We start from the raw sequence: 12,615 nt of genomic DNA on the forward strand, positions 1-12,615 counted from the left end.
ACCATTAACTCTGTATCCTTGACAATGCAAGGAGACCCAGGTTCACCCCTGGGCCTTTATGGCCACCTTAATGGGCTGTTGACGCCGAAGAGAGACGAGCCACATTTGGGGGGGGGGGGGGGGGGGCTTCCTGGCCATGATAGACGCCACATTTGTGTGGAGTGAATCAGCGGAGATGTTTTTCTGTCATCGTGTTTGGTTACAGTGGCCCTCGATGACTCTATCGAAGCGGATGTGTAGAATATGAAGCGGTTAATGTACTTGTTTATGGACTGAAGTCATTGGGATAGTCTGTTAAGTATTAGATAAACAGATATCCTGTTTTAGCGACACGCACTGTGAGAAAAATCACGTTTTTTTATGGGATTATTTTTACTATTTTTTTTTGGGCTAAAGTCTTGGGCTTTGGTGGGCATATTGGCAATGTGTTTGAGTGTAAGGGGGGCGTTTGATCCAGCTCTTTGCGAAGTGTGTCGTCTGCTTTTCTTACTGTTTATGTCCTCCCGCCACCCTTATCTGTCTTTCTACAGCCAACAAGTGACCGACCATTTATTCAAAAGCTGTTTCGACCCATCTCTCCAGACGGCCACGTCCATACGCTGGGCGACTTGTTAAGGGAGATCCTCCCCGCTGCCATACCCAAGGACAGTACGTACAAACGCCACCTCACCCGAGAAGCTGCATCCCTGCCATATTTACCATCTCAAGCACCAGAGCGTTTCTGCAGACTAGAAAACATCCTCTCGTACTGTCCGGGGCTGCACCCCGCCTGGCGCAGACACAACACTCAGCACAATCATCAGAGTTTTCTGGGAAAGGGGTGGGGGATCAAAAAGCCTGACGACGTCTGTCTAACTGTCAGAATATCGTGTCGATGCTGGTGCTCATGGGAGGGGAGGTAAATCTCCCGGGTTGCAGCAGAAGTAAAGGGTCCAGTGATGAAAACATACTGAAGCTTATATTCACTCTGTCTTTCCCAGTGAAGCCTGTTAAGGAGAAAGATCGCTCTCTTGGGGTTTGTTTTTTTTTTTTTGTGTGTGTGTGGGAGTTTTTCAGATTTTCTGTTAGACGTGCAACCAAGTGTGGAATTAAGAAGGGTGGGAGGAGGGTGGCAGTGAAAGGGAGGTGGGGGGGGGTGTGGGGGGGGTGAAGCCAAAACAGGCTCATGTGGAAATCCCCCCTCTCACACGGAGCAGATAAGCAGACAGTGAACCTGCAGGCAGCGCTGTCCCCTTAGCAGATGGGGCGGGCCTGCAGGATAAAGGTGAAAGTCGCCCCTTTGTACCTCTTAGGCGCTTGGCGTTTCTCCTCTTGCCGTGCTTGTGAAATCTCTACAGATTGGAAAGCTACTGCATTGTTTTGATTCCCCCCCCCCCCCTCCTTGTCTTCCTGCCATAGTTTGTTTTGGCAGCGCAGAAAACGCTTTGGTCTTGGCGATTATGGATTCCCGCTGTTTGGACAGGTGTGCTAAGTGTTGATATATCTTATATCAGGAGTTTTGCTGTGGCTACCTGCATCGTGACTGCTGCTTTGTGATCTGCCACTGCTGCTTCCGGCCCTTCTGCATTAATCACAAAGCACCCAGATCGTGATCCGTTTTCGACCTTTTCACGGCTGCAGCCAAAGCAAGTTTATTTTCTGTTGGCCACGTGGTCAGGCTACCCTACCTGACGCCGGAAGGTTATGGGCTCGGTACTTTCTAAATGCCCTATTCAAGGGTATAGATACTGCCATGTTTCCCTCTGCTGATGAGTAACGTGCTTGGTTCACTCCTCAAAGTGCCACAGACACCATGGAAAGACTGATACGTCTGGGATCTCTTGGGCTTTCTGGATATTGATACTGATAATCTATCAAGAATCGTAATAAGTGTTCATTGTTAATAACTCTAGCATGCAGCCTTTAGACGCTGGATGACCACGTGGTCCAGTTGGGGCTCAGGGTATTCGAGAGTCGGATGAGTTGACGATACCAAGAGGTATCGGAACAAACACGAGGAAGGCAATTCCGTTACGGCATTCTTCCCGCTGGCGGCATGTTATTCTAATTAGTAGCCGGCCACAAGAAACGTCTATACATGTTGTTTGTCCCACGTTTGAACTGCGTGTGTGAGCGAAAAAGCTGGTCGTTGTCGCGGGGAGGCATCTCAGGGGTGTTTGTCAGAGAACCCGTAGTGTCAGTGGCAGATTTTTCAGAAATCGTCTTACATTTGAGGCGTCTTCTTTTTAATTGGCCTGATTAGGATTCCCCATTTATATTTTTGGTGTTTTTTGAATTTCTATATCCGGTTATAAAAGGCACTCTGTGGGACTGTTTCTAATAAATGGAGACTACAGAAAACCCCCCGCCCCTAAGTAAACCTTGGAACAGCCCACATGTGAAACTGCTCCCCCCCCCCCACGTTGACCTAGCTTATGGGCCTGCCCACGTAACAAGTCTCAGTCCTTCATGAGACCCGCCCACTCATTGTCACACCCCTTAGTATCGCTGGTTACGGTGCAGCAGAACCCAGGCGCTGTCGTGCATAAGTCTTTATGAAAGGGCTGCAAACCCATGACCGCTCGTTACCTTTCGAGTCACAGAAAACCTGTGCTGTCATATTTAGGGCTATTCTTCCTTTTGCTTTCTCGTCCTTGTCCATTTATTGTCTCTCTTGTTGGCCTCTTGTGTTCATTACGCAAGCGCTTGACGTGTAAATGCTGTTTACAGGGAAACGTCAAGGAAAGTACCTCTTTAGGTTAAGTACCTTTCTCAACGGTTAACGTAAGCATTTGCCCCTTTCGGCTTCATTATGCCTGTGGGCCTTTGATTTGTTAGGCTTTTCGTAAGTCAGAGGTATCCTGTTTTGTAGAGCTTGTCGCATCTCTAGCATGTGAAGGAAATCTGCACTTAATGCCTTGAACTTGATCAGCTTGTTTGTACATTTATGGCTCCTTCCATGCTAATGCAGCCCTTGAATGCTCTTATCTAATTAAGTCGCTGAGATGAAAGCGTTTGCCAAATGAAGAAATGCGGGTGTTTTTGTCCCATTTGCATTTAATTGCTCTTCTTATTTGTGGCATTCCCATGCAGGACTGAGTTCCTGCGCATCTGAAATTCTTTGACCCAGCTTTTGGTTTCTTTACTTTAAAAAGCGTTCATCCATGATTAATTTTTCGGAATATTTCATTATTTTTTTTTAAGCTATTTACTTTATTTTGGTCTCTCTCCAAAGCCCAACATAAGGTTTGTTACGATTCCCCAGTCTAGGGTTATATCTGGTCGGTTGTTACTCTGCTACTGCAGTGCTTTAAGATAAAGATAAAACTCCACTTTATTGCATGTAGAAAATGGGAACTCTTCTTCAGCTTGGCAGCCGCGATACATGCTGTAAAATGCAATAAATATAAAACTGTGGTACCGCGTAGCGTGCAAACGGATAGACAGAATTTCTAAGAATAGCCTCACTGATTACTGCTTAAAGATATTGCTGGTGTTACTCTCGGCAGGCAGGAGCAGTGGCCTGATGTTAGCACGTCTCTTTGGGTGTGCAGTGGGTGTTAGGCACCGTTTGTTGATACCGCTGCTTTGCTGTCAGTGTTATTGATGGTGGCATTGCTCAGTGGGCTGTAATATTGTTGCCGGTGTTTGTAGATGTGCGCAAGTTATTCTAACTAGTAAGAATCTCTTGCAGCTCACCATTTATTCTCCTAAGTTTGAGAGTAGATGTTACATCTACTGGAGCGCAGTACTAATTTAGTTTTTTTAAATTATTTTTCAAAGATCTTGGCAGCCACCATTTGAAGAGAAATAAAACAGTTACAAAATTCCTCTTTAGCTGAGTAGTTTTTAACAGACAAGTCTTTCATGGCCTTTTGATAGATATATTTGTAATGCTTGGGGATGTTTTGTACATAAGGACATTTAGGAAAGGTAATGGTCCCCTTACTGGGGTATTAATTACAGAAAATGGAGTAGAGATAAGACAGGGGTGGGATGTCGCAGAAGTTTTGGACCAAAATCCGCATGCTGGTTCCATAGGAACACAGGGATGTTCACAGATGGCCGACAGATAGCTCACTGATGATAGGTGGCCACACACTTCAAACGACGCACAGAAAAAACCGAACACCTCGGCAAGAACAATTTGTCGCGTCCCTAAACCAATAAATCCACCTTGTTAGTCCTATATCACACCACAGCCCTAGATGGTGCGGAATTTTCAGTGCAGCAGACTCACATACAGGGTGCAGATAAGCATTTTGGAATGAGTGTGTCTGTCATTTTAATAAGCGAGATGACACATATTAAAATAACTTTTTTACTAACAGCCGCTATTGGTTTAATACTAGAGGCAGCACAGACAAGGAAGCCAACAATTCACGCAACACTTACGATTACACAGCAAAGGGACCCACACGTCATTTACATCATTTACAGATAATTGTGGTGCGGAGCAAAGGATGCCAGTAACTATATAATTAGTCCTGCTGACCAATGGCGATTCTGCATTCTTATTTCATCATCAATGATGAAATGATGTAGCGGACTGATTAGAGGGTTCTAGCAAAGGGTGAATTGATAAATAGTTCATTAATCTCCATTGGGAAATTCTCTTTTCACCCACCCATTCTGCTGTGAGTGGGTGGGTGAGTGAGTGAGTGGGTGGGTGGGTGAGTGAGTGAGTGGGTGGGTGGGTGAGTGGGTGAGGCATGCCTGACACCTGCCTCACACCTGCTCCAATCTGCTCTTGTATCCAGTGTTTTTTTTTTCTTGGTAAAATACAGCTCTGGAAAAAATTGAGACCTCAGCACAATTTTTGGTTTCACTCATTTCTCAATTTATGGCTGTGTGTCTGTGAATAAATTTTATTTTCTCATTAGTGAAGGGCTTCTTCCTTGCTTTGTGGGACTTCAGTCCAGCTTCTAGGAGGCTGATATGCACCGTCATAGCAGTGCACTTCACACCTGCACTTCATGTTTCCCATTGCTTTTGAAGGTCACTTGATGTCATCCTACGATTCATGAGAATCTGTCACATAAGGTAATGGTTATCACTGGCATTAGAAAGTCGCTCCTGCCCTCTACGTGGCTTTTTTCTAGTCATTCCCAGTGTCTCCTGCTTCACCTTATTCTTCTGTCCTGCTGTCTTGGAAACTTTAAGCTTGGAAGCAGCCTGCCTTGCAGTGTAACCTTCTGCATGGATTCTTCTGCAGAACCAGGATTAAACCAGGTTTTAAAATGCAGATATTACAAATATAGAGCGCTCTCTTATCCCCCCCCCCCCACCAGAGCTGTATGTGGTTGAATCTCAAATGTAGAAAATACCTGTACGTGTGTGTTGGGACTAGATGGTTATGGCTTCTGTGGTTCATGGGTGGTTGTCATGCTTTATGACTTGTCCGTTTGTGCATGAGAGTTCGTCTGCTCCCGTAGCAGCACCATAATTAATATTTCTTACTTCCCATAGGACCACCCTCCTTTTTGTGGCATGTTGATTTGACACTTTGCTCGCAACTGACAGCCAGGCAGGTTGCGTATGATTGGTGAAGGCGTGACTGATTTGACCCAGAGGAGATGGCATCGTGCAGTTAATCGTAAATCACCCAAAATGGGGTGCCAGACGTGACCCTTCTCTAGTTTGTCACTTTGTGTGATGGGGCTGGTTACTTGGCTTCGCTTTGGCCAGTCGTCCCCGACCTCCCATGGCAGAGCCGTTTGGTCCAGTGTGAATCAAGCCAGTCTGTTTCAAGCTGTCCGGCTGTGCATGTTTTGCGGGATTGGGATGAAGCGGGACTAGGGGGCCCGTGAGTTTCTGGGGGTCCACACAGCACCAGTCCTCGAGCAACTCTGCACAATAATAGTGTGTCTATGTACAGTGCTGTGCAAAAGTACCTGGCAGTCAGTGAAAATGGTTAAAGCTTATTTATCTGGGAATTACGATTTACTGCAGATTAACAATAGCACAATAAAAACAGGAATTTCTTCTGTCCTCCAAAAAGTTACTGATATCATGTTGGATGACTAGAAGAACATTGTTTCAGTTCCCAAACCAGTCCTCAGGGCACCTCAGCCATTCCATGCATCGTTAAATTTCACTGCCGGCTCTTATTAGTAAAATGACCCAACAAGGTATTGATTGCCTAAACACAGTATGTCAGTCAAAAAATCCATGGGATACCATATATTGGATGATTACTGCAAATACTGGGGTAACTTTAGAAGAGGTTTTGAAATGGCTAACAGACTTTGACAGGTGTTATGTCAGTTTTACACCAACATGAAGATCACTTAAGCATCACTTTCTGCCTTCTGCCTAAGACGGCTTTTCTTCTGGTTCTCTCTGTTGTCGTAGACATTGGTCTGACGGACCTTGGCCTGTTAAACTTCCTTTACATCTGATTGATTTACTGTCACACTTCTGTGTGACCTCCCCCTGCAGAGAGGCTGATGCAATTAACATCATGATCATTGGTAATCTGGTAGCACGATTTTTCTGAAAATCATTATTGCTGGGGGAAGCTGACCCCTGTTTCCATAGTGAGCAAATTCCCCAGCACATCATAGCGAGAGTGAGGGTGGGGGTGGGTGGAGTTGGCCGAGCACAGCAGGTGCTGAGGACGGAGCTTCTTGGGGTGTCCTCAGGGAGAAATGTGTGTATGGTATGTGTAGTGATTGTTTTATGTATTGGTCACTGTGTGTGTGTGTTTTATACATATATGTCATTGTGTGAACCAAATGTCCTAGGAATGTGATTAAAAACCTTTTTGTTTTGACCTTGTGAGGAGCATTTTTTGCCCACAAGGGGAAACTCAATTTTCTAAAAATCTGTAACTGCAATCACATCAAAAAGTAAAAATGTCAAAAGTCTTATGGCTAAGGTTAGGGCTATGTAGGGGTCAATGTTGTCATTGTTGGGATCTGGGTATTTCCCATAGAAATGAAAGGACGGTCCCTACAAAGATATGAATACAGACTTCTGTGTGTGCATGAATGTGTTAAACTTGAACTGCCTGTAAACACTGTTTGGTAAGTTTTGTAATGGCTTAATCAGTGTCCTGTTTGGTGTTATTTTGACATTCCGGCCTGCAGCAGTATGGCAGATAGATACATCTTCTGATTTTTAATTTTGTTTTATTTTTATGCTGTGATAAACCATGCAGTATTCTCCTGCAATGGAATGTCTGAAATCATAGGTAATACAAGTTTGTTTTCATTATTTTCATTCATTCTCTTTTTCCTTGTTGTCTGCTATTCGTTTTCTTTTCTGCGAGTTCCAGTCTAGGCTGAATGTGGGGAAACACGTACCAGGTCAGGCATCGGACAAATAAACATGTTGTCCTGGAGCCTTTTTCGGAATCACTCCTCAGTTCCCACGCGGGCAGGCGTGTCTGATGATCACACAGCGATTTCCTATAAGTCGGCTGTTTTTTTTTATCATCCGAACGTGAATCATATGCACAGTTGGCATGCCGCAACAGTTATTTTTCCGATATTGTGTCAAGATGGATTTGTGGAGAACCTATCTCCGTGTTTCCCCTCCCTATAACCTGCCAGGGTGGTTCTGGTATGACTCGGGTGAGGGAGGGGCTGCCTTCACCCCGACCAAAGAGTGACAGAGTGCCAAACGCAGCTCTCACACCCGTTCACTACTTCTTCCTGTGTATATGTGCCCATGCAGTAGCATCAAGATTAAGATATCCTCTTCCCCAGAGGATTCCCTTACCTCCACCCTCTCCATCTCCTACCCATCCTTGTTATCATGCTATCGTAGCCTCTTTGTCTTCTCCAATCCTGGTCTTGTCTCTTTGGACACGTTTTCACTCCTCTGGGACTGCAGTGGCATGACAAACAGGCGTTCCCAGTAGCCACTGCTTGTCCCAACTTCGGCTGCTTTTGGAGAGCTTCCCAGGGCCTGAAAGGCAAGGGCACTGGCCAGGGAACCATCTCCGTTTCTGCCTTCACCCCCTCGCTTCACTGCAGGTTAACAGATGACAACCATATTGCCCCGCCAACGTTTTTTGTTATAGCAGTGTTTCTGAATCCGGTCCTCAGCGCCTCACAGACGGTCCACGTTTTTGCTCCCTCCCAGCTCCTGGTAGAGCAAATATAATTGACACTTTATTGATCCCTCTGTGGGGAAATTGTCTTTACTCCTCCCTCAGCTTGCTCCATGTAGAGTAAGCTGTCCGCGAAGGGCTGCCACCTGCAATGGCGCCCAGGGAGTTTCAGGCCTTGGTCAAGGACCCACAGACATGCTGTGGCTGGGTTTGAACCTGTGACCTGCTGCTTACAAGCACACAGGCTTAGCCCACTGCGCCACACGCTGAGAGCTGGGAGGGAGCAAAAACATGGACTGCTGTGGATCCCTGAGAACTGGATTGGGAAACACTGTTACAAGGTTTAAGAATACTGTAGATGTTTGTAGGGATGTTATAGCTGCAGTTATTTCTGCTTTACTGTATATATCAGTGTTTTTCCCAGGCGTTACATTATTTAATTAAAATAGTGTCCAATTGTAATACTCAGATTTGGAATGAAAATCCTGCAGGGACAAGTGGTGGTTGTGTCCCTGAATCATTCCCTGCCTCTCTGTCTGGGACATGCAGTTAGGGGAACTGGAGTATGTGGCACATCCTCTACAGATAACAACCCAATGTTGTGCCCCGAGCTGACTGGCATAAGCTTTGGATTCTTTATGATCGTGACCAATATATGCGATTGGATGGATGGATGGATGGATGGATGGGAGCTGCTTCTGTTGAAGGGCTTGTCCTACTTTTGGTATGCACTGCTGTTTGTCGCAGGCTTTACTAAAAACACGACTGGCCTGCCACCCAGTCAGGACCAGCCAGGGGTTTCTGGAAGAGCCTGGCTGCCGGGTACGGTCGATAGTGCTGTAGTAGTAGGGATGCTGGGGTTAAAGTGTGTTTGAACTGTAAAGTATAAAAACATACTGAGAGACCCTGTCATCATCCCGCTGGAATGTCAGCACGTTTGGCTGCCAAGTCCTGATTTGGAATAGTTGAGTTTGGTCCAGCAGCAACCTCTGTGGTCCTCTCCAGTGCCTACTTTCTCTTTCTCCCCCCTGTATGTCTCTCTCATCCTCTTACTCACTCTGCAGAGTTGCATCCATTAGGGGAACATTCAAAGCCACCATTGGTGTGCCGACTTTTTGAGGGCTGTTATCCTGGAAACGTTTGTGTTAATTCCAGACAATTTTAGCTGCAATATGTTCTTGACTGTGTTAATTACCCCAAAAGGTTTGAGTTCAGGGTGGTTCCGGAACTGTAAGGGCGTATTTATTTCAGTGGCCGGTCAGGCTGCAACGGGGCATAGTCTAATACTGTGTTTTGCGGGTCATCTTACATATGGTGCTGTTGGTTTGAAAGATTATTATTCAATTATTATTCAAAGTTAATGTAATATATCTGCACTCCGTAGATAGTTGAGGAAAATCTGGTTTTCTTCAGTATCCATGGCTGCCCTTTTTAAAATTTGTTATAAAAAGTTTAAAGAATATAATTTTTCTTGGGTTAAACAAAACATTTGGTTAAGAAACATTTGTCGTGTTATAGTAATTTAATAAAAAGCGTTTTTCAAAATGTAGGTCTGAATGTTTCCTAAGTGAATATGTTTAAACAGTTTTAAATATGAACCCAGATTTGTTTGGGTTTGTTTAGATTGTGTTGTCTCACCCGATTTAAATCTTCCACTGTTTGGTGTGTAAATTTGCTGAGCTAACAACTAATGAATGGTAATTGTTTGCCTATTATATGAAAACCAGCATACAGTTATAAATTTGGAAATTGTTCACCCAAAATGTTTTGTGGAAATAAACTTTGTGTGCATGGGATATATATGGATTATATATGTGCACACTGGGGGCGGCATGGTGGTGCAGTGGTTAGCACTGTTGCCTCACACCTCTGGGAGCCAGGTTTGAGTCTGCCTGGGTCACATGTGTGCGGAGTATGCATGTTCTCCCCATGTCGTCGTGGGGTTTCCTCCGGGTACTCTGGTTTCCCCTCACAGTCCAAAGACATGCTGAGGTTAAATTCCCCGTAGGTGTGCATGTGTGAGTAAAGGTGTGTGAGTGTGCCCTGCAATGGGCTGGCCCCCCTCCTGGGTTGTTCCCTGCCTCGTGCCCATTGCTTCCGGGATAGGCTCCGGACCCCCCATGACCCAGTAGGATAAGCTTGATTTTGTTTCTTATGATGGATAATATGGTACAAATTGGTGCTTTGGTTGAGTAGTGTAGTGCTGAAACTTGCTGTCTCCAGTAAAGTGTAGTGCAGAATTCAGTATCACACTAGTGTGTGGCTGAATGTAGTCCAGTATAGAATATGACAATATGTAGAATATGTAGGCGTTACTATAGAATACTCACTATCACGTGGGGTTGTAGCATAATATAAAATACAGACTAGTGAGTATTGTTTAGTATGAAATACACTGGTGTGTGAGAGAGAAAGTATAGAGTACTCATGAGCTTGTAGTGGTAGAATGTGTGTGGGTGAGTATAATCTGGTGTAGAATACACTAGTATATGAGATTAACATAACATAAATTTACAAAGGAGATGAGGCCATTCGACCCATCAGGCTCGTTTAGGGAGAACTTAACTAATAGCTCAGAATTGTTAAAATATTATCTAGCTCTGATTTATAGGAACCCAGGGTTTTAGCCTGTGCTACATTAGCAGAAAGACTATTCCATACTCTAACTACACGCTGTGTAAAGAAATGTTTTCTCAAATTCAGTTTAAAATGTTCTCCCGCTAATTTCCACCTATGGCAATGAGTTCTAGTATTTAAACTAATATTAAAGTAGCCATTTGGCTGAACAGCATCGAGACCTTATATACCTGGATCATGCCCCCCTTAGTCTCCTTTGCTTGAGGCTAAACAGATTCAGCTCAGCTAACCTCTCCTCATAAGACATTCCTCTAAGATCAGGAATCATTCTCGTAGCTCTACGTTGCACCTTTTCCAAGGCAGCAATGTCCTTCTTAAGCTATGGTGACCAAACCTGCACACAATATTCTAGGTGGGGTCTTACCAAGGAATTATATAATTGTTGCATCACTTCCCTTGATTTAAACTCCACACACTTAGAGATGTAACCCAACATCCTATTGGCTTTTTTTAATTGCTTCCCCACACTGGCGAGAGTGGGACATGGAAGCATCAACATACACACCGAGGTCTTTCTTATAATCAGCTACCTTTATTTCAGTGGAACCCATAAAATATCTGTACTTTATATTTCTGCTCCCTGCATGGATTACCTTACATTTATCTATGCTAAATTTCATCTGCCAGGTATCAACCCAGTCGCTAATTAAATCCAGATCCCGTCGTAACGTCTCTGCTTATAGATCAGTATCTGCTACACCACTCACCTTGGTGTCGTCTGCAAATTTAACCAGTTTAATGTACGTATTGGTGTCAATACAGTGTAGTGTAGACTAAAGTATAGTATAGAATACTCGCTAGCTTGTGGGGATGTAGTATAATATATAATACTTATGTGGAGGTGTAGCATAGTATAAATGCAGACTAGTATGTGGGTGAGTGTAGTCTAGTATAGAATACATTCATTGTGTGATGGAGATATAGAAAACTCATTATGTAGGGGTTTAGTGTAATATAAATGTAGACTGGTGTGTGGGTGAGTCTAGTATAGCAATCACTAATGTGGGTGGAAGGTGTAGTAGAGAGTACTCACTAGCCCATAGGGGTGTAGTACAGAATACTCACTAGCTTGTGGGGTTGTAGTATAATATATAATACTTATGTGGAGGTGTAGCATAGTATAAATACAGACTAGTATGTGGGTGAGTGTAGTCTAGTATAGAATACATTCATTGTGCAATGGAAATACAGAAAACTCATTATGTAGGGGCTTCGTGTAATATATATGTAGATCGGTGTGTGGGTGAGTCTAGTATAACAATCACTAATGTGGGTGGGTGGTGTAGTATAGACTACTTACTAGCCCAAGGGGGTGTAGTATAGAATAAGGACTAGTGTGTGGGTGAATCTAGAAGTACTGATTTATTTAATTGGTTTGCGTATATAAGGTCAGCCATGTGACACTGAGCTCTGCATAATCGACTATGTCTTGACATGTTTGCTTAGTCTGAGGGTGGGTGTAGGTCTCTAAGGGTCTGAAAGTGAGAATGAGGGCAGTGCTCATACATGTGGTGGGGGCAGGGGGGGCACAGGGGGGTGGATGTGGTTTTGTGAAAGCTGCAGTTATCTGTCTGTATTACGGTGTGGGATGACTCAGCGCTGCTTCCCGTATCAGCACTCACCTGGTATCAACGGGAACTGATGTCACGGCACAGCACACACACACATACACACACACACCGGCGGCCATCGTGACACACATCCTCAGGCGGTGCCACAAAGCCCATGTGGTGAGCGACACACCACACCGAGTCATGTGACTGCTGACGCGAGTCAGATACAATCGTGACAGTGCGGATGGTGGAGCCCAAGAAGGAACTACTTTCAGGAATGCAGTACGTGACCTTAAAAAAAAAAAAAAAAAAAGAATTAAAATGTTTTAAAGTAACCTAGAAATATAAGGGAGTGGAAGCACATTCTGATTGCACGCACCTTCTCTA

General features: G+C 44.4%; 1 protein-coding gene across 4 annotated transcripts in view; it reads left to right on the forward strand.

Annotated features, from left to right (window-relative positions):
• atg5 (ATG5 autophagy related 5 homolog (S. cerevisiae)) overlaps positions 1 to 12,615 on the forward strand; it is a 31,970-nt gene that overhangs the window by 16,718 nt on the left and 2,637 nt on the right. For all 4 annotated transcript variants that reach the window (XM_049026847.1, XM_049026848.1, XM_049026846.1 and 1 more), the window contains exon 7: positions 531 to 648. In XM_049026847.1, coding sequence (XP_048882804.1) covers positions 531 to 648 — 118 coding nt within the window. The remainder of the gene's footprint in view (positions 1 to 530; positions 649 to 12,615) is intronic.

The sequence above is a fragment of the Brienomyrus brachyistius genome, chromosome 9 (genome assembly GCF_023856365.1).
Source record: "Brienomyrus brachyistius isolate T26 chromosome 9, BBRACH_0.4, whole genome shotgun sequence".
In the NCBI taxonomy this organism is placed as follows: Eukaryota; Metazoa; Chordata; class Actinopteri; order Osteoglossiformes; family Mormyridae; genus Brienomyrus; species Brienomyrus brachyistius.